This window comes from Ostrinia nubilalis, chromosome 2, assembly GCF_963855985.1.
Source record: "Ostrinia nubilalis chromosome 2, ilOstNubi1.1, whole genome shotgun sequence".
NCBI lineage: Eukaryota > Metazoa > Arthropoda > Insecta > Lepidoptera > Crambidae > Ostrinia > Ostrinia nubilalis.
Genome location: NC_087089.1, coordinates 3,564,278 through 3,587,599, shown reverse-complemented (window position 1 = coordinate 3,587,599; position 23,322 = coordinate 3,564,278). Strand labels below are relative to the sequence as shown.

Below are 23,322 nucleotides of genomic sequence, written 5' to 3'. Positions count from 1 at the left end.
ATTCACTTTTATTTGAGTCCGAGTCAAATCTGTTAACATCGACTACAAATTCATTGGGCAACCAAGATGCTATATCATCAGCCCTATCGTCAGGCACTGATAATGGTGGACCACCGCCAGTTTTAATTTGAGCCTGCCTAGCAATGGTCTTGTCTTTCTTCGCACTGATTTTTATGAGGCTCCATTGCGATTTTAACTGGGTAATGGAGCGGTTCATACCAGCGCACATTGAATTAAACCTGAAAAAGAAATGACAGGATTTTGAATTACAGGTAAAGGCAAAATTTTATATTGAAGGCAGAAATCAAAAGATGTACCAACGTTGTTTGTAAATCAGCCCAAGCCGCAACCTTCCGTTTATTCGTGTTAGTGTCTGTATTTTTATTTTCGATTGCATTTACTCTTTCTTTCACCAACTCTTTCAGCAAATACTGAAAAGCAAACACTAGGCGTCAAACATAAATAAAACCATGCTACAAAAATTAGTAGGCACTTTATCAGGCTAAAAATAAGTACTACCTTATCTTCCTCCAACCAGTTTTCTGATCGTTGCCTTTTAGGCGGTCTGTTCTCCTTCGTCATGGACATAATTAGTATCCGATGTAACTAGCCGGGTCGTCGTAAGAGCTTATTGCAGAGTACAGGGTAAGAGGTACAGAATCCAGAACATACAATCCCAAGTTTTATAAAAGTTTGATAAAACTTGGGAGTTGATCGAAAAAACCGAAAACTTTATTAAATTTTCGTGCCAAATGTCAATGTCAGTAAGTAAAACGTCACAGCTGCCAATTTTTTGTTTTTTTTTTCTGCGATTTGTCTATGATTTTACATGGTCCATCAAGTTAAATCACCAAAAAAGCTGTTTTCGTTCATTCTTTTTGTATAGTCTGTGGAAAGAAAATATTAAACTCTGTTTTAGCTATCAAAGGTTTATAAACGATTATGAATAACGTTTTTTATCAGAGGTTTATAAGAGTGTTTTAAGCCTATCAAACGTTTTAGCTAATGTAGGTTTTAAACCTATATTAGCATTTTATTATGAATAAGACCGTATGTATAGATAGTATTACCGTGTCAATATCGCCATTTTGTTAGATACGCCTTTTCATGATTCGACCCACTACGTGTATGTCATTTGGTCAATATTTAAGGACTTCCAAGCAAAGTTCATGGTACCTACCTGTATGTACCCCCTGAAAGAATTCCTAAAACATCACTACAATTTTTCGATTCGAATATAATTTCGAATCAGACAATATTATATCAGTTATCTTTCTTTCCAGAACCCGCACCAGTCAAAGCGGCCCAACAACGAGTACTCCGAGCAGGGCCGCCCCAGACCAAGGAACTAACTTCTAGAACCTTCTACAGTGATACCAGAGTAAATACAAATGAGTAGGTCATCTTCATAGAAACGCACCGAGCGCGGTTTGTATGTGAGCACACACTGACAAAATTCGGCGCAACACCCCGCTAATCCACGATAAATTTTGTCAGTGTGTGCGTGCGCGCCGCATACGTATTGGCGCGCTCACATACCAACCGCGCTCGGTGCGTTTCTATGAAGATGACCTACTCATTTGTATTAACTCTGGTGATACCTTCCACTCTTGGAACTTCTATTCCAATTCGATTGAGTCGGCAAAATTGTTTTCCCACCATGTGACTTTTCTTTCACCCCATTGGCAGTGACATGATAGGGGTAAATCTATTTATATCAAAAACATAATCAGTCAAATTATTCCATCATCATTCATCATCACACCTTCACCACACTCGGTCGTTGTCAATTTCAATAACTAAGTAGGTACAGTCATCTTGGGTAACTTTGAATTTCAGGGTAACTTTGAACAGTGGAAAAAATATTGCACTATGTTCATTTTTCAAAATTAGCTGAATTAACAGAAATTCTAACTTAACTGAATGATAGGGCAACTTTGTACAAATTTTTACTGTTTAAAGTTACCCCGAAAAATCAAAGTTAGCCAAGATGTCTGATTTAAGTACATAAATATAACGTTTTTTCATTCCCAATGGGGGTTCTTAAGTAGAAGTATTTGTACTTCAATAAGATTATTTTAACTTAGGAATAGGTATCTTAGTTTTATTGTAAATGTAAAAACTAAATCTATTTTTAATACTCAGCATAATCTGCCAAAAATATTTTTAACAATTTCTCATAATATTTGAATTTACCAAACATTTTGCCGTCAATAACGATTATGTAAAAAACCTCTTGTATCTAAAAAGTGCAATACTTACTCTAAACTTTTAGTTTGACCGTTTCATATTTTGTTCAATGTAAGTCAATATTTATGTTTTAAGTGTATGTAAGAATTAATTCAATAAAATAATTTATAAGTATGTGTCTTTTATTATTGTACTGGAATGTTAAATATCACTACATACTCATAATATGCCTACCTAACTTTATTTTTTATTTCCTAAAAAGGAGTAGGTAAGTACGAGTATTAAAAATCAAGTAAGTAGGCATTTCAAAACCATGCGTAACTTTCCTTCAAGTTTTAATTTCTGATAAAAAGGCAAAACAGATTTAGTTTCTGACATTCAACTATTTTAGTTTTTACGAATAAAATAGTTCAATTGCCTAATTAAAAGTTGTTTTTCCGTTTCTTCGTTGTTAGAACAGTGTGACTTCAGAAAGTCAGAAAATCGACCTATTGACAATTAGGAGTGTAACCTTACAGACACAATTAAAGCTTAGCATTCTCTACTCAGACAGGCATAGACTAAAGGTATAGAGATGGCATAGGCAATAAACTAATAGAATAGAATTAAAAATAAATAAATAAATAAAATTAAAACTAAATAAAGTATCAAGCCAAATATTACTATGCGCATAAGCACAATATCAATATTCATAGAAATAAAAATTTGCTACGAGTTACGAAAATTCTACTACGGCGTAGCGCTACGGACTACGGATCTACGAGAAGAGTTCGAAAATTGGCAAACTTGCAAACAAACTTTGTATGCACAGTTAGGAAATGACATTGAATTTTTGATGTAAAATCGTTCCTTTTAAAAATACATAAGCGTTATCTTGGGAAATTCGAACCATATAATAATTAATCCAAAGCGCATTAGTGAACTGCTACCAATCGATCAACGTGGAAAGTATTAGGGGAGGCCTATGTTCAGCAGTGGACGTCCTATGGCTGAAATGATGATGATGATGATGCATTTAGTGAAATAAACTTTAATGCCGATCTATACCAATATCGTTAGCGACATTTCACTTATGTAGGTACTTACTTTACGGTAAGTTAAAAAATATATAACAAAGCCATTATGTACTAAAAAACTACATACTTAAGCTATATCTACTTATGTAGGTACAAGATTAGGTATGGTATAAATCAAAAGGGCGTCGTACCCTTTACCCGTCTGCGATTACAACCCAATACGTTAAAAATAAACTCCAAACTCGAGTGCCCTTAGAAAAACACAATTACAAGAAAGCCAATGTTTCACAAATTCACGATTCCACACACGTCTCCTGCTACAAACGTAATAGCAATGTTACGGCGAATGAGATTTCGTTGCTTTGTTTAGGACAAGGGGTCGTAGGATTTAATAATTTAAAGTTTGCTTTCATAATTAAATACTTGTATTATATCGTTTGCGTCTATCCATATGGAAGGGGAATGAACACAACATTTCCTCATTGTTTGCATTCCATTTCCACGTAGCTTATAAAATGAAATTTACTTTCATTTGTAGATCTTGTAAGTAGGGGAACCTGTTGTACTTAGGCCAGTTTTTCGAATTTTGATTTTTTGAAAAATAATGGTGATAGTTAAACTTGTCTAGTGCACTTATATTTAAAGATCATTTAATTAACTACATAATTCATTCATAAAATTGTGTATAATTTTAAAAATTTGGGCATACTAGCTGCTAGAAAAAAAAAGGGAAAACTGTCCTAGGTACAACAAACCAGGTGTACCTTGGACCGTGTACGTTGTACCTATTTAAATTTAAATAAATGCTTATATTCGTTTCAATTTTTTAATTTTCTGTTAAATTATTATTTGAAATACCAATTATTACAGTTATTAGCAACAATATCTAAGTAAAAGTATTTTTTAAAAAAGATCCTCATCCATATTTTTTGTACTAATTATTTTTCACAATTTTTTGGCAACAAATCACTTAAGTTTAAGCCGGCTCTCCAGTCCATGTTCAGCCTTACACAATCAACAAAAATATGACAATATTCAACATTTTTTCTAGAAAATTTTGTTGAATGTTGATAATGTTATGTCGTGTAGGACAAAATACGCGCTGGAGTGGCTTTAACTTGTAATCTAGTTTTTTTATTTCTTATCATTTAACATAAATTCTAGCAAAATATCCATTAAAACCGCTTTATCAACTAAAATAATGTTAAAAAAGTCATATGAAAATACATTAAACGTAAATTTAAAAAACCATTAGAAATTAAAAATATATATATCAAAAACAGACTTTAAATTGCTATTTTGAGGTCTTCGGGGCATTGTTTCTATAACAGTATAACATGTTTTTTTATTAAAATAAAATTCTCATTAAAACGTAATGAAAATCAGTGACCAAGGTACATCGCTAGTTGGGTGGTCAAGGTACAACATTACGACTACTTCACTTAATAAGCATAATAAACCCACTTCCATTTGAGCTTAGGATCTGAAACTCATATCGTCCAGTAGCTAGATATATAAACATTATGTTCTAACTATAACCGTTTTGTCAAACATGCAACATTTTTCATAAATTGACATAAGGTAAACCTCCAAAATCTCACTGCGTCAGTGTAAAATATTAAATTACCATTTTTTCTTGTACTTGCACGGCGTCGGCGAATCTTAGCTAACTTCACGTTAATGTTGACAAATAACGTATGTAATACCCTAGACAACTTTTCATAAAACCGCATAATTTAAAAAATATATACAATTGTTTTAGGTACAACTCTGTCCAAGGTTCAACAGGTTCCCCTACCACTCATTATTTACAAGATCTTCAAAATATTAATAAATCTGTAACAGGTACTTAATCTCTTTCTCTTTTATAACATTCAATTTGACTTGTGTTCATTATGAACCAACGGACACATAGACCAAATCAACTCTACGTGTTACCTTTTACTTAACTAACCTACTTAAATATTTATTATTTACTCACCTAATTACCTACCTACACATTGCTCACTATAAGAAAAAAGGCCAGTTTTTTACTCTTTGTTATTTGTTATTGAACTCATTACAATGTCGTACTTACTTCCGTTCATCCTGTAAAATTGTTACCGTACTACCCAGTAGGTAATCAAGTACGATGTGGGTTTTTCTTTGAATCTAAAATTTGATTTTGACCTGAGCTTGTATATTTTCCGTCCTTCCTTTCCGAAATAATCAGTTTAAATGATCAAAAAGGTTCCAAAATATTCCAGAAACGGGATTTTTTCGTTTAGAATTGGCTGAACTTCGGCTACTAAAACGAGTGAATGAAACAAATAGGTAAGTACTTAATGTCTAAGAAACCTGATAGAATCAGGAACGCAGAATTATAAGTTCACTTTAAAACGTTTACAGTTTCAACCCCGACTGAAGTTCAGTTAGGCTTTCAGATTTCCGTTGATCTCTTGCTTATAGCAGTGGACTCTTCTGCGGTCTCTATAGTCTTTGAGATGAACGGCGTTACCTGTGCTAAGAGTCGACATTCGATATTTTGATGTCGGGCATAATTATAGCTCTTTGGAGGAAAGGACTCGGATAACTTAGCTTTATCCGTAGATGGTTGGTTGCTTAACGTAATCACATTTCTTTTAGAACAATAAGGCTTTCTCAAACCTGAAAAGTAGTAGGTGAGACCAAGGAGAGTTGTGACATTGTCCGTTTTTGAAAAACTATTATTCATTTATCGTATATGGCGCACTGTTACGAGCTCGCTAGTAAGGCTGAGTTGTACCACCTTATTTTAACTGTAACAATGACAATAACAAGTGCTTTTTATATGGAGTTTGACAGATTTTTGACGTTTGTCAAAGTTAAAGTGAGATGGTGCAACTCAGCCTAAGAATCGACAAAGAATTCCACAATGTCACAACTCGCCTCTGTTACAACTCACCTCAGTCTCCCCTAATTAAACTGAGAACAAATACATATTGTTTTATCTAATCTAAATGACCATTTATTAAACATTAAGGTAAAATTCGTACTTGTTAGGGCCATGCTAAGCCTACGGCTTCTTAAACATCTGACGTCACGATGACCTTTGTTGTCTCTACCCACACGATAGAAGAAAGCATTACCTATAACGTTTATTTAAATATTTAAAGACTTTATTTGATTTAAATCATGATCACAATAAATGATTTATCATAATAAGTCAAAATACTTAAAAAATATTCCAGATTAAATAGTTCTTACTCTCAGATCATAGAAAGATCCCTTCTATGATCTGAGTTCTTACTTGACTGAATTAAATTCTAAAACAACGACCTGGGTATTTAAAGTCAAGTGATGTCTTATGTAACTATTAATGACATACCTACATTTCACTAAATAAAATTATAGTTAGTTACTAATACCTATTATTTATGAAACCAATAACAGAGCAGGCCGCGGCCGCTTACAACCGGTCATTTTTCAACACATCATTGAAAGAGGCCTATGTTCAGCAGACGTCCTGTGGCTGAATGATATTATTAAAATCGATATAAGTAGGTACTCGTAGTTTCATATTATCTATCCTTTAATTTAGATCGAGTGTAGTTCCTATCTACTTATCGAACAAAACCATTAATCAAACTATGTCATTGTGTCATGTTTACCATTTATTCCGAACTCGGCTGCCCTTTCGTTAATATTTCATATGAACTAATAACTATCGATCCAGCCATCAAATCAACTGTCCCCGGGGACGTGTTCCTATTTCCCACTTAGGTATATTCCCGAATTTTTATTTCCTGTGCCGTGCTGTTCATCCCTGGGGTGTCTTTGTGATTGATATGTGGAATTAGAGTGAATACTTAATGCACGAAGTGGTGGATAAAAGGATAAATGTTATTAAGCAGAAGTGGGGAAAATGTGTTAAACTTTAAGCTGTATGTTTTCCAAATAAAGAAAATAAAATTACATATGCAATTTTTTTATGTGTTAGGAGGCAAACGAGCAGACGGATCACCTGATGGTAAGTGATTACCGCCTACCGCCGTCGCCCATAGACACCCACAGACCCAGGGGCGTTACAGGTGCGTTGCCGGCCTTTAAGGTGAAGATACGCTCTCTTATTGAGTTTTAGAGACTTGAAGTCCGTGTTCATAGGGTCATTTTGTGATGGTCAAACGTCAGAGAGACTTCAGATTTGTTTGCCCTATCACGTCATAATTTATGTCAATGACCCCCCCCCCCCCCCCCCCCCATACCTTAGACACTGAGTGAGTTAGGCGCTAGACCTGTAAGTATCTAACTCAATCCACTGCGTAGGTGTTCACTTCGTCAAAATGTTCACGCATGCATGACGAATTTCAACTGTTTAACGCCCGTAGGTATTCACAAACATCACTATGAAGTCTCACAGTACACGTGGACGCACAGGGTGACACACGAACCAATCACAGAGCTCTATTCAACGCTGTGCGTTCGATTTGCTGCTTCACTTAAACAAGTATCGTTTGTGAATACGGGCGTAAGAGACCCAGTGTTTACTATGATAAATTTATTACGCTCACTGCCTTGTTTGTAATAAATAAGAGTATAAATGTGCGCATTGGATAAGCTTTAATCTCTGAAGCTTTTAAAATTAGATTTTTAACGTCCTAAATAAATTATGATAATGAGGATTAAATTCCCATAGCATCCCACCTACATTCAATTTTTAATTTGACGTTCACCTTTTCAAAAACAGTGAATTTATTTATATTACCTACCTACGTATTTCACTACCTTTATTACAATTCTCATAATGAGGTATCGTCCCTTTGTTGGTACCTTGTTATTTTTCCACTACTCGTCGCGGTACACTCGCTGAATGTTCCAAAAAGCAACTGAATTCCAATTCCATCCAGGAAACTCAATTTCCCCGTGGTTTTGGAATAAACCAGGTGGGAAAATTCCAGATTTCAGACAGCAGCGGAGTTGAGCGTTTGCATGCTGAATATTCTGATTTCATTAGTTTAGGAAACAACAGCTGATCTTGAAAACAGGTGAAAATCTCGAAAATGTATAATAATAGAGACCCTGTCCCGAAGGACCACCTTTTCCTTAGAGCAAGGAGAGATGCTGCATAGATTTGGAAATAATATAGGATACTAGCTGCCCTGGCGAACTTCGTACCGCCTATGTTCATCATGAAAATATTCAGTTTCCTACCATAGAGATATACATAGAGAGATGCCAATTGCCAACTAATGCGCTGAGTTCGACACTCAGTGTCGCATTAGAAATTCACACACATCAAGTAATAAAAGTAGGTGCTCATTATCCACTGCGGTATCAGTACTCAACGTTCGGTCCAAACCAACTAAAAAGTAATTTGTACTTTATTGACTAGATATGGGCCAAATCATCGGACCAAAGGTCATATTTCCATCGAACCTATGAAAATTATTAAATAATTACTGTGCTACTAGGTAGTAGGCTACTACCCACTTACATCAATATAGCAGCTACCGTCCCCAGTTAGGAGTGAGTGAGCAGAAACCCTTTTTCACAGTAACCAAACAAACCCACCAACAAAGGTAGTCTCAAATGAAAACACATTATCAAAATCGGAGCTTGACCCGATTCGTTATCACGCTTCCACATCGGAGAATTGACTAAGGGCAAACAAAATTGAAAGTAATTTCGCTGTCCTATTTCTTACAGTTCAAACTAATTCAGTAATATCACCTAAATTGGTGAATAATACGAAAAACTTGCACTAAACATTATTTTCATTTCATCTGTGCTATAAGTAGCATCCATAGCAGCATATAAAAACCTAACCAGCGAACGTCAAGTTTAATCTAAGGATTATAGGATTAAACTTGACGTTCGCTGGTTAGGTTTTTACATAAAGTTAATTCCTTCGGATTTTTATTGGCAGCTAAGTTGCAAATCCTGGGACGAAAAGTGGGAATAGTTCCTTTAAAGATTACCTCTACGAGAAAAGCTGTCGTGGAAGCTTTTGGTAGGCACACAATCATCGCAAGCGCAAAAACTTAACTGCTTACTTTTTATGAGCTATCTAAACGCGATTTTCCTATTTTAATAAGGTAAAGACAAGCTATGACGTCGTTTATTTTTTTGCGAAACTCAATTTATATGTTAACTTGCGAATGACATTCATACTTTTTACCAATATTTCAACTAAGTACAAAAGTTACTAAAAGTTAATTTTTTACAGTAAACTTAAACTATTCATGTTCTCAGGGTTAAGTTTTCGTATTGTGTTTTTTTTTAAATAAGTAGTTAAGTGACTGCGATGACCGAATTGGCGAAAAGTTCTTTCTGTAAAAAAAAAGTAGTAAGGACACTGTTTCTTTGCCTGTTTGTGCATATTGGCAAAGATTCGTGCCTGCGTCTCCTGATACGAAACTTGCCTATCTAAGTATTAATAACTTCGCTAAGTAAGTAAGTACTTACCTAAGTTACACACGATACGAGCCGTAAGACGATGCCTATTCATTTTGGTAGGAGTCTTTCAATATTAGTTGGAAGATGGCAAGAATTAATTTGACGGTAGGTAAAGATTTTTTATCACAGGTAACTACGTATTTTTATCATAACACTTTTAACTGATGAGGAATTTCAATTTTTTTATGCATAACAGGGCAGGTATTTGACCACAATCGCGCCTAGTGTTAAGTGGGCTGTGGTCTACCCTGTAAGTGCCTGTTCACTCTCGCCTTGAAAAGAAATTGAGGATATGATCCTTATTAGATCGCTTTAAAGTTTAAAGGAATTATCAGGAGCAGGAAATTACAATATTAAGGTAAATCATGATAAATTACGACGTAATTGATTAAATTAATTTGATTATAATTTCATAGATAATAATTACTTGATAACAATAACTACTAGTTACAAAGAATTTATACCGGGGGTTTCCCATAGTTACATAGCTAAGAAAAGACCCTATGTAATTCAAATCTAGCAATTGCTAATTGGATTTTATTGCTTTCAAAGTAAGTTTCCTGTTCAATAACAGTTCTAATAAATAATCCTCTACATACCATCTTTTCTTTACCTTATGTAGGATGTATAATACCTGTCTACATTCAGTAAAGGTTTTATATTCCTTTGTATCTAAGCTTCTTACGAACAGTCTCTGATTGGTAAGTCTCTTGCTACGTACTTATTACCCCAAATAAAATTGTTCCCTTTGAATACACCTACCTTGAATTAAATTATAATCACAAAGTTAAACGTGTAAACACTCGAGTATCAAAACGAAGTGGAAATCAGTGGGCTGAGTGCGAGTTTACATCAAACGTATTAAAAAAAATATAAAAATCTTAGTTTTTGAACGTTTCCCGCAAGAGGCGCTGTACAATCCGTCATACATTTAATGTCAGTTTGTGACGCGCTCACTAGTGAGCGCGTTTGATGTTTGATGTAAATGTTACGGTCAAAGTGATAAATGTGAAAATTATGAATAATCGCCGGTTATTATGAATAATCACCGCATGATTTGGTAAATGTGATTAATATGAGGTCATTTATGTGTGTATAAAACTAAATAGGCGGCTTACCCCCGCCGCACCTTAACCTATTTTTCATTTTAAATCAAAACATTATGTTATAGGCATCATGGAAAAGTAATATTATGCAAGAAACATTCCAAACTCATTATGCCAAATTATATTAATATATGATATCAAAACGTTCAATTAAAGTTTGGCTGTACACGAGCACGTACACAAGATGTTGTTCTCTTTTAAGAAATTTGTTAGTACTAAGGTTGAATTATTAAATAATCACTGTTAAATGTGATTAATTTATCACTTTACCGCGACTGTCGGTAATTATTCATAATAACCGGTTATTATTAATAAATTTTCAATTTATCACATTAACCGTAACATAAACACACACTAGGCCCTCAGAAAGTCCTTACTAAAGTCTAATTTGCGTCAGCTTAAAATATAATCCGAAAATGTGGAATTTAATACGCCGCTTGTCCTGAGTGCATACACGTTCCGCAATAAACGCAAGGAACGCGTAGTAGGGTTAATTGGCGCCATTTTTCGTTCAAAGAACGTGCAAATTCGAGTTCTAATATGAGATTATTGTTTGGTCAAACATTCAGTAGCGGCGTAAGGGGGGGGGCGGTGGGGGCGGTCCGCCCCGGGTGCCAAGCATCAGGGGGTGACAAATGTCGCGCAGATTAGTACTCACTGGCGCATCTGCATGACAATGATCATGATACGGGGGGGGGGGGGGGGGGGGGTGCGATTGGTATTGTTATAGCTGATTCGTACATCTTTCATCTTCGAATCAGTAACCCCAAAATCCTGGGGGCCACCAAACCGGACCATTTTGGGGTGCCATAGCCCCGAGCATGGGGGGGGGGGGGGGGTGATCGCCCCGGGTGCCAAGCCATGCTACGCCGCCACTGCAAACATTTATGTAAATTACAACAACGCTCCATGTTCAATCATGATTATTATTTTTAGGCATGGTTGAGCAGAGCATGCAGCGCCTGGTACCATACCATTACTCATTAGGTACCTGATAAATGTAATAATTTACGAACTTATTTAAGCAGCTAGGAAACTCTTTAATTGGCTTTAGATTTAATGCTCATCATACTAACGTGAATATTGTAAAACAGCTGTTGAGTTTCTGAATAAATAAATAAACAAAATGCACGCAGCAGCCGGAGGATTATAACATTCGTACAGACAGCACTGAAAACCGCCTAAGTAGGTTTTAGTTACATTTGGCAAAACTATAGTCTGTTATTCTAAAGATATGCGACTGTGACTTACGCTGGGGCGTCTTTCCATTCTATACATAGCCAGAACGCAAGGGTGTGAAACTAATCGAGTATAGTTTGGATATGACTTTTTTTACTAAGCTCCTCCAAACTATACACGACCAGTACGCATACGCTGCGTACTGCTCGCGTATACTTTGTAGTGACTTAGGTCAATTATCTTCCTCCAAAATATACATCGCCAGTACGCATAGGGACTAATCATGTATGTATTGTAATAAGTGCGTGATTACAATTTATACGCGAGTAGTTGCATGCTAGTCATTTTGACTTATTGACCTCTCTTTCTATTACATACTAGCTTTCCGCCCGCGGCTTCGCTCGCGTGGAATTTTGTCTGTTACAGAAAAACAATATCGCGCGCGTATTTGCTCACCGTTTAGACCTACCCTGGACTACGACAAACATTTTAAAACCAAAATCAGCTCAATCGGCCCAGCCGTTCTCGAGTTTTAATCAGACTAACGAACATCAATTCATTTTTATTTATATAGATAGATTAATTCATATCTGCGTGTCTACTTTAAACATTGAATCATCTTACGACACGTGTCATTGTTTTGATAAAGGATTTTTTGGTGTTTCTTATTCTGCCATAGAAAAGATATTTGTTTTGGGGCTGATATTTCACCAATTGTAGACCTATGGAAATATGTCAAAATGATTTTGTTCTTGAGATAAAAGTTAATAAATAAAATAAATAATAAATAAATATCCTTAGACATTTTACACTGCGCTTCTAGTCCCAAACTAAGCAAAGCTTGTACTATGGGTACTAGACAACGGATATAAACATAATTAAATACTTTTTTTTGTAAATACATACTTATCATACATAGAAAACACCCAGTCCAATACAAACAAATATGTTCATGCACACAAATGTTTGTACTGTGCGGGAATCGACCCCGCTACCACTTTGAACCACTACACCAAACGGCCGACAATACAAACCTAGCATTTAAAGTCTCGCATAATATTGTATTTAATGCGCGTTGAACTTTCTTCTCTCACTCTCTCTCATATTAATTAAATTGTTATTTAATTTGAAATCTACCTAATCAATTTAATTTCAAAAACCACTTACAATAGTTTTAAAAATCTAGATTTATTATAGATTCAGTAAAATAATAATATTTTATGTAATAATATCAAATAAATGTAATTTTAAATATAGTTCCATATTTTACTGAATTTTACTAAATCAATATCAACTAAACACACTCTAGTCAAGTGTAAGTGGTGTAGTAGAAACTAATCGAGTATAGTTTGGAGATGACTTTTTTTACTAAGCTCCTCCAAACTATACACGATCAGTACGCAAAATTCGTGTATAGTTTGGAGTCACAGATTTACAAACAGGCACTCCGAAATATACACGAGCAGTTTCCTATGGGTGCGTTCTGGCCATGTATAGAACGGAAAGACGCTACGCTGGGTTGCACCATCTAACTTTTACTTTCAACATCAAAAATCTGTCAAACCCCATTCAAAAAGCACCGGTTGTCGTTATTTATTAGTGAGGTTACTGGATAAAATTCCATCACATGTAGGTACCTACTCATGTTAACACGCATGGTTCGAGACGACAGACGATTATCACATGTTGAAATTCAAAACTATTAAAAGATCGCAGCAAGGATCGTTTCATAAAGTAGATAAGTACTTAGGATTAAGTAATTAAGTTAGACTGAAGTTAGGCATGAATATGAGTCAGTGAAATACGAATGAATACGGAAAAATAAAAGATTATACATGTTTTCAATTTTACATCATTGATAATTTGATACGTAGGTAGGTACCTTCTTTAAAATAAACACAATATTTTAAAGGGTCTATTCGAAGTAACTTTGTTAGAAAAAATATAAGAAAAACTGTTCAAATTTAACATTTTACGTGGAAAATCAGCTATAAATTCAAATTCCCGCGCTTCCCGCGTAAAACAGGACTGCTAAAATTTACGTTTTCCATCTCCATAATGGAACACGTGTAACGTAAAACTCTGGGGACTTTTTACTGAGATATCGGTTTCATTTAATCGCTGGAATGACTGAGCGTTTCATTAAGTCGCAATTAACACTGAAACGCTCATATCTGTCGTTGTTACAGGATAAATTGAAGCGGCGGAATTTATTTTAGATTTTTTTTACACGACGCCCGGATTTTGATGTTTGCTAAACGCGGGTACGAGAAGAATACAAATTCGTTGATAGGAATCTACCTACTTACTCAATAAGTTGGCTATTAAATTAAAATTCTTTCCCAACATTAATTTTGTTTTGTTGATATCAATGATTAAACTTTTTTTGCCTTTGTAAGTTAGTCATTCGTTCTATTTTAATACATTTAAGGCTTTACCTACAGTAACTTAAAGAAATATCAATTTGCACGCCAGACTGGCGTTCGGAAACTAATTTTAACTTAGTAAAGTTAGAGATCCATCAACTCGAGAGAAAAAGAGCGGGCTTATTAAGTAAAAGCTCAAGCCAATAAAGATCACTCTCCTTTCACAAAGTACTCACTTCCCTTCCAGAAAATATCATAAAATGGCTTGTTCTGAGAATAAATCAAACGAATATTCACTTTACTTGATATTCCAAAGACGATCTTCTTCCATTGTGTGTGAAGCGTGGCGTTGCAGACTCTATGATCTGAAAAGGCGTTTGAAGTGTAATTTTCTTTAGTTTGATAGCGATTACATCCTAGATACCATCTATTTACGTAACAGAGGTTTGGGAAACGGTACCGCATCAGCAAGTGTCCCGAACGATCCCGTCAATTTTTGCTATTGTAAAACTTTTCTGTCTGACATCTGTCGTGTGAGATATTAGATCCGCTTGTTATTGATGTGTTGTCGTACTTAGTCACTTTTCGACTTTTCACGTAAGAAGGGTCTTCGTGCTTCATTAGACACAGGCTTAGGTAATATGAGTTTTCTTCTTGTTCTTATTCTATCGTGTGGAGTCAAGCAGATGAGTGAGATAATTACACAACAAGTAGTTTTAAACTGTGTTTCCGTCATTCGAATCTTGTACCTTCATTAAGTAAAGGCGCGCGCGCATTGGTGACTTTTTTGTCGCATGATAGAGCACAGATTTCTAATAAGTTACGTATAATCTGTTATTTCTTTTACAACTTTAATGCCCGGTGAAGCTGAGAAAGCCGCTCACGGCTATCAGCACAGTCCGTCCGAAAAAAAAATATATTTTACAACTTTAAACTCAATTGGACCATAAGGTCCATGTTTACCACGGTTAAAGTTTGCACGTCATAAGTAGGTAGGGGTAAGTTAAAAAATCGTGAGAAAATCCTACCTGTGGAAATTCTTCGAGATAAACCAAGGAAGCAAAAGAAATACGAAATCGTATATTGCCCTCGAACGTTGGCCAAATCTAATAATATCGTGTAAACTCCCATAAATATTTATACAGCAGCACTGGCACTGAATACATCGCTGTCTACTGAGAGTGTGGGTGATACATACAGCAGTGATTCTCAATCTGGGAGTCATCCCCAACGAAATGGGGCTATCATGTCTTCAAGAGCCCTAAGTAACTAAAGGTAAAGAAAAGCCAAAGTTTTTATCCTCAGTCTACCGATCGATCTCTTGCTGTTTATAAAATGAAAAAGTCCTTCTCTAAGACCTATTGCATAACATAGAGTGGTTGTTGAGTTGAAAGAAGTACTTAGGCGCTTTTAAAAATAAAAGCAACATAACGTTTTATTTTTCTCCATCTGAGACATATTGTCAAAGGGTCTCTGAGGTGACTCAATTCGTGTACAACCCCGAATAATAGGTAAGATTTCCTACAGACAGGTTTCCAAAACCCAGGAGTTTAGCAATCTATGACCACTTTCTTAAGCTACCGGATGAAGACTGCCACAATGCGTGCGTAACTCAGAGGCTATGACGTCGTAAGTTGTGGAGGTCACGTAATCTTAAGCGCATGAAAAAACGTAGCGTGATGAAAATGAAATGGGACTACACACAGTTGTGTTGTGCTGCTAACTTTGTCCTACTAATATTATCATAAATTCGAAAGTTTGTATGGATGACTACTGAACGGATTTTGATGAAATTTTACAGTAGGTATTACTGTTTAACCCAGAATAACACATGGGCTATAATTTATAACGATCTTTGACAAACTAAAATTTATGCGGGTAAAGCCGCGGGCAAAATCTAGTATAAGATACGCTTCAAGTATTGGTCCTCTTTTGTCTGTGTTGTCACACACATGTTTGTCTTGTGTATCTCACCTATTTCTATTTCTTTTTGTGTATTAGGAAAGGTTAAGTAAAAATAAATATAACTTCTGTTTATGGTTTTTAATTATGAGATAAAAATAACAAACAACAGTAACTAAATAAAAGTTTACAAATAACAAATTATAACAAATAATAACAACTTCAAATATTAAAATACTTAAGTACCTTGGTAAAAATTAGAAGTTAAGTTAGTACCCACACTCTTCTAACTGTATAGTATTTCTTGCAAATTCACAGGCTACATTTAAACAGGTTATTTCTTTCTAATAAATATCTTTAAGTATCATCTTTACTTAGTCTTAGAACAACTTTAATCATTGTGGTATTAACTATTACTTAGTTATTAATCCACAACTGGAGCTTGCTATAAAATTTCATTTTATTCATTCATTTTTCATTAATTTCGTCTTCAATCAATTTCATCTATATCCATCTCTTCTTCATTAATTTCAACAAAACGTTCTAGAGGGTAATTTGATTGTAGACTCCTTATTATTTCCTGTAATTTCAGGTTTCTTGATTTAAGATGTCTACATAGTTGTCTTAATTTTATATTTTTTTTAATTAATTCGTTTTTATCGGCTGTAACTTTGAATAATTCTTTTTTTAATTTAATGTTTCCTGGTATCTCCTTTGCACATTCTAAATCTGAAACCACAGAGCACGGAATTAGCCGGCTGCCCACTCGGCGCGCGGAGATTCCATGCTCTGTATCTGAAACATATACAGGTTTTGTAGGAGGTAGTGGGGGCTGGTTGTGTTCAGGGTTTTCATAGGACTGGTTGCGTTCAGGGTTTTCATAGGACTGGTTGCGTTCAGGATTTTCATATGGCACAGCATTTTTTTTAAGATATTTTCGTCCAGTTTTGGTGAAATAATAATCTTCTTCCCGGAAGTGTTTGGAACAAATTGATGTATGTTTAGATGGTAACCAATCTTTTTCACTTCTATTTTTTTGGATAAATTGTATCCATTCGTCTCGTTTACTGTTTCCAGGGTGAGGGAGTCTATAAAAGAAGAAAGTAATATTAGAAAAGAGTTTGTGCTAAATCTACACCTTTTTCCTGTAAAATGTAGGCTCGAATCTTAGTTTTAATAGTGCTTAAATAGAAAGGCTTCTGTGTTAATTAATATCTTTTGTTATTATGCATTATCATTCCTAGATTTAACTTACTTATGAAAAGTTACGCCGTCTGAAGATTTGTTGTTTTTTATATTATTATTACTGCAATAACGCAGTACGCAGTTGGTCATTTTTGCACTATCCAGTATCTAAAACAATTTAATCACAAACATTAAATTAACTTATTTTGCTCGTAGTCGTTTAAAATAATTGTAATGACTTAAAATTACTTACCTACCTATTAATTTCTTTGTTTTTTCCAATTAATTCCTAAACAAAACAAAAACAAAACAATATTTTTTGTGATTATTATACTGGCCGTCAATGTCAAACAAATGTCTAATCATTTTTTTTTCTCAAAAACTTCTCGCTCTGGGTCCAACCTTTATTTCATACTTTATTATAATGTCTCTTTATTTACAGGGTTTGAACTTAATGATGGACTGGTACACATAATTTACTTGAACCATTTCTTTGTATTGTTAACCTGAAACTAATTACTGTAAAGAAATTATTTTCACATAACTTAATTTGGCCAAACAACCCAGTTTACGAATGTGGCACTGTTATAATCATGTCATCAACTGTCAACGTCAACCAGCTGTTTTGCTGTCAGTATTTTTTTGACGTGTTCAAAATAATCTAAATGCGAATCTATTTGCATAAAACACCAGTTTTTACTAGGTAATGTTGAATATAAATAAACTGATAGCGCCGTGACGTCGCTTTACATCTTTGCTTTGGTCTTTATCAGTGCTCGATGATAATTTTCCTCAGTCAAATAGGTTAAGTTCGTGCAGTTGACTTTAATACTACTGTACTGTTTTATAATGTTTAGTTGGAGACAAACCTTGTTCGCGGTTGTTAGAGGCAGCAATAGTGCATTGTGGCATCTAAACTTAAAGGAAATAGCTATAAGTCAGAGCAGAAGTGCATCAACTATGGGAGACAAGTTCAAGCTACCCAGTCGGTTTGGAACCGGCGAAAAAAGTGTGTGGTAAGTTTTATTTACATGTTTTTTGCGTAACTATAGCCGGATTTTATTGCCACGGTTCATGGGATGTATGATAAATGAACTGTGAAGTGCATGAAGATTACATAACCAATTATCCTTGTTTTGTAGAGCAATTATGACCATATCTTCTTTAATATTTATTTATTAGAACAACTAAGAAATTAAATTATTATATTTTTTTGTGAAAATTCTTTTGGCAAATGTGAAGTTTAATTGGTAACTCTTGTGTGTTATAGAATGAATGATGTTTGTTTTTCTAACAATAAAATAAAATAAATAAACTAACAATGCTTAGAACTAAGTATGCATTTATATCAAATTGTTTGCTTTTGTATTTATCATTTTTCTATGATTTCTGATAATTATTTATTAAACATTTCGAAATAAAAATAGATTAGCAGATTGAAAATATTTACGTAGGTAGGTGCCTAAATAAAGTTATTAACAAATAATAATAAAAGGTATTAAATTAAATATTAGCATTTTCGTAACATTATTTAACTTTCCCTAGAGTGCAACTTCATTTTCTTTTGTAACATATTTTGTAGTTATAGTAAAAAGTTTATCTATCATTAGAAGCATAAAATTTGAAAAACTTAAAATAGTGCCATTAAGTACCTACTTATCCACATTTTTAGTTTAGTAATTTACTGCATACTCAGTCATTCCGTTACAATTTATTTACAACAGAAACAGTTCCTGGTGATAACCTTATGCCCTAAGATACCATTTTGTAATGTAGCACACTACATTCTAATAGAGTTCATCATTATTTTTATAATTGAGATAACATCTTATGAACCAACAGCTGTCTTGATAATTATAATATTTTTTAAATTACAAAGATTCATTGAAAAACATGTTCAATTGCAACTTATCAAGGATGATTTAGAACACAGTCTAAAAAAGCAGATGTTCTGAAAAAATATCTTATTGTTTTATTTTATCTGATTGTGCAATGACCTTCATTCATACTATTCAAGTTATTTAGGCTAGCAACAGTGTTTACCACAAAACATGGCACACTATCTTAACGAATTGATTAATTCAATTAATGAAGAATGTTCACTAATTTTGTTTTTTAGCTTTCTGTATTCTGTAAAGGTTTCAAGTGATTTTGCACACCTAGTAACATTCTTAATTTTAGTACCTAATAGCTATGATAATAAAATAAATAAATAAATGTTTTATTGCCTTCGAATCATTATACATAGGAAGTATAGATGATTTTATCATCCATTTGCAGGGTTGAATACATCCAATTGGCAGCTGAGTACAAGCCAGCATCGAACCTCGGGCAAGGGTTCCCCGACTACCCTCCACCGGAGCATGTTACCAAGGCGTTGGCAGAAATTGCCACTGGAGATAATTGCTTGCTCAACCAGTATACGAGAGGCTTTGTAAGTGAACCAAAACTTGTAAATATTCATTAAATGGGCAATTCCAACCAGCACAGGGGGGGTTATTGAAATTAATCAATCTGTATATTGAATCCATCCACAAAATGAAGTACTAACTCCATACAAAAAACTTTAGAACGACGGCTTAGAAATTATAATTGTCACGTTTTGCCACTTATCTAGGGGTGGCAGGAATAACTTTGTTTTACATTAAGCCTAGGCGTGGACGACCGATTTTTCGTCGGCCGATAGTTTAGTCGGGCAGTTAATCTGTATGGGCATGTATGGAAGTGCGCACAATACACCGATTTGGTATCGGCCGATTCTTCATACTAATTAGAATCGGGCCCAAATATCGGCCAGCCAAAAATCGATGGTCTGCGCCTAGACTAACAAGATAGTAACAAGAATATTATTCAACTGTGATAATTAGCTTTCAAATGTGATGAACTACTTAAATACATTTGCATAATAATGAAGGAATATACTACATAGATAAGGCATTCTGTATTTGTTTTGTCTTTATTAGATCTAATTTCTACTAGAGCAAGCAAGATAAGATCCTTGAACAACTTATTGTACCATTTTCAATTTCCTTGTAATTTGCTAAGAGATTTTGAAGATCACCTAACTGATTTAGATGCTGGACGTAAAAACCATCCCTTCACAGCAATTTATAGATAGACTAAAAGAACAGAGAGACTAACCGCGATGTGATAGACTATGATGGCCTAGAATACCTTATATTCTACTAAAGCCCGGTCTGTGAGCACGTAGAATTTTGTCCAATGACCCCAAGCTACCCATTCTTATCGCTCGCGCGTAATTATGTTGCTGTCGCGCTCGCACACTCACTGCGGGCGCCCGTCGCACAGTCGCGACAGCAATACTATAATTACGCGCGAGCGATAAGGATAGGTACCTTGGGGTCATTGGACAAAATTCTATGTGCTCGCAGACCAGACTATAGTTTGTATAATATCTATCTTTCTTTTCAGGGCCATCCAAGACTGGTTCAGAACCTGTCAAAGGTATACTCACCACTCATTGGCAGACAGATAGATCCACTAAATGAAATACTAGTCAGTAGTGGAGCTTACGAAGCACTGTTCTCTGCGATATTAGGTTTGGAAATATTTCCGTAACTTATAATACAGTTATCATAATACTGAATTTATTCCACCACTTCTTCTCAACATTAAGTTGTCCTGAAGTTATGGCAAGTGGCGACGGATAATAAAGATCTGAAAAGGCCTTACCTCCTAAATTGAATTTGATTTCTGAAGCGGCAAGCACCTGGATGCGGGCAGCGTAGGACCGATCGTTGTCGAAATACTTGGGAGCCTTTTTTCAACCACGCGACTATTCCCACCACTCGTTACCATCGCTGCAATTCCTGTGTAGCCAGGATCTACAGCTTGACCGCCATTAAAAAACAACCAGTGAAGGCCAAGTTTGTCCCGGGGGAAAGTTGAACTGTCATTGGCCCCGCAACGAAATTAATCACGCCTGTGTTTAGCAGTGGACACCGGACGTCTTTTGTTTAAACGAATGAACGATCATTTTTAAAATGTTTGTGTCTTTAAAATTCTGATAAATATGTACATTTAAATTCCAGGTCACGTGGACAAGGGTGATGAGGTGATAGTGATCGAGCCATACTTCGATTGCTATGACTACATGATCAAGTTTGCTGGAGGCGTCAGCAAGTTCATTGCTTTGAAGCCTGTGAGTATAATACCTACTGTAAAAACATTTAAAAAAACTTGTACATGGTCTATAACGTAAGAACCTTCATTAACGAGGTGCATCGTTTTTTCATAGAGTTCCTATGGCTTTTTCCACCTTACGGATCCATTATCAAATCAGCTCTATGATATCATTATATTGCATTGTCACCAGAATTCATGAAGTGGCTTTAATTACAAGTATACATTGGGTATACAAGTATATTTATTTTATTTATTTTTATTTATCTTTAAGTATACATTGGGTCATAAAGGATGAATCACACTTATCAATCTGGAAACGGATCGTAAACTTATCAACTCGAGGCAGTCAGTATTCTTTGTATCAAACTCCGTACTGCAACGCATACTTATCCGTACCGTAACGTAAACGCCTCACCTCGCGGCAAAAGGTTCCTGCCTTTCTGGGTTGATAAGTGTGCTATGACCTTTAATCTGAACAACTTCTATACTCTCTCATAGTAATTCTCGTACTCCAAGTCACTTTTTTTTTCTCATTGTAAAAACTATTTCCTTCGTCCAGAAAACAAACTCCCCAAACATGACGTCAGCAGACTGGGTGCTAGACGAGAAAGAGCTGACGTCACTCTTCGGTCCAAAGACCAAGATGTTGATATTGAACACCCCCCACAATCCCTTGGGAAAAGTGTTCACTCGCAATGAATTGGAGGTGATAGCGAATCTGTGCAAGAAACACAACGTGCTGTGCTTGTCCGACGAGGTGTATGAGTGGATGGTGTATGAGCCGCAGAAGCATGTTAGGATAGGTGAGTTTGTATTTTTTATCATCTACATACTTTTAGTTAAGATTTTCAGGTCATTTATCGACTAACTTTAACATAACTCGGCGCAAAGACTCGTGGTGTAATAATAAGACAATGCATATCACAGTTATTTAATATTTAGCGTTAAGCAATGATATTATATAAAAACAAAAGCAGAATGTTATAAGCGCTCGCGCTGTGAATACTCAAATACGTCCCAATTGGGACGTCTTGTGTTTAGTCTTCGTGTGGCCTGCGTCGTGCGTAATCGCGTGCGTACCACACCGTAAGTTCCTGTGTTCTTACCAAAATAAATAAAAAATGCCATCGTGTGTGTTTCGAAAGTGTACCATTATGACTCTAAAGTAAACAAAATACAAGGGATCTCTTACCACATGTGATTAAGCAAAATTATATAGTATTTATATTTTCAATTATTTATGCAAACAATCAAGACGCCATGCGCCATGTTCAAGTTAAGAAAGAGAAAGCGATCTTGTTTTGACGTTAGAGCGATAAGGATGCGTGCGCTGCGGACATAGATTAGTTAGTGCAGAATCGTTAAAACTATAGCTATCTCTTTCATTTGCGTGCTATTTCGTATCTTTTGTTTCACTTATCAGTTACATTTGTCAATGTGTGCAATTTGGAATAGCTCGGCACGGATTCAAATCGTAATTTCTATGAACGTAACATATCTATAGTTCTATAATATCATTGGCGTTAAGAGTCGCATCTCAAACCTATCCATCAGACGGATTCATCCAGTATCTAAGTAGCTCAGTTGGAAGAGCAGTCGCCCGGCAAGGGAAGGTCGTGGGTTCAATTCCCGCCTTAGGCAGTTCGATTTTTTCAAGTTATTCATAATTTAATGCATATCACGTTTACACTCGCACTACTCACTGATTATGGATGACGTGACGTCACACGACGATGACGATGATGTGTCGAGGTATAGCGTTGACAGAGCTGTCACAGTACAACTCTGAAATCTGGTGACCATTTCTAAGTCATACCT

General features: G+C 35.3%; 2 protein-coding genes and 1 long non-coding RNA gene across 4 annotated transcripts in view; 2 read left to right on the top strand and 1 right to left on the bottom strand.

Moving 5' to 3' along the window:
- The window catches only part of LOC135080115 (protein obstructor-E-like), an 82,948-nt gene extending 80,584 nt beyond the window's left edge, over nucleotides 1–2,364 (top strand). The window contains exon 6 of the mRNA XM_063974804.1: nucleotides 1,284–2,364. Within this exon, the coding sequence (XP_063830874.1) occupies nucleotides 1,284–1,352 (69 nt within the window). The 3' untranslated portion in view covers nucleotides 1,353–2,364. The remainder of the gene's footprint in view (nucleotides 1–1,283) is intronic.
- Nucleotides 2,365–16,442: 14,078 nt separating this feature from the next.
- On the bottom strand, nucleotides 16,443–17,702 carry LOC135086096 (uncharacterized). 2 transcript variants are annotated; one of them, XR_010260291.1, is made up of 3 exons: nucleotides 17,612–17,702; nucleotides 17,429–17,526; nucleotides 16,443–17,261 (listed from the first exon to the last, which is right to left on the bottom strand). It is a non-coding gene; the product is annotated as an uncharacterized LOC135086096 (long non-coding RNA). The 2 variants fall into 2 exon arrangements; XR_010260290.1 differs by having other exon boundaries at nucleotides 17,616–17,698.
- Nucleotides 17,703–17,967: 265 nt separating this feature from the next.
- LOC135079792 (kynurenine aminotransferase) overlaps nucleotides 17,968–23,322 on the top strand; it is a 10,948-nt gene continuing 5,593 nt past the window's right edge. Inside the window, exons 1-6 of the mRNA XM_063974398.1 lie at nucleotides 17,968–18,061; nucleotides 18,216–18,374; nucleotides 19,639–19,792; nucleotides 20,791–20,917; nucleotides 21,411–21,520; nucleotides 22,064–22,307. Coding sequence (XP_063830468.1) covers nucleotides 18,024–18,061; nucleotides 18,216–18,374; nucleotides 19,639–19,792; nucleotides 20,791–20,917; nucleotides 21,411–21,520; nucleotides 22,064–22,307 — 832 coding nt within the window. The 5' untranslated portion in view covers nucleotides 17,968–18,023. The remainder of the gene's footprint in view (nucleotides 18,062–18,215; nucleotides 18,375–19,638; nucleotides 19,793–20,790; nucleotides 20,918–21,410; nucleotides 21,521–22,063; nucleotides 22,308–23,322) is intronic.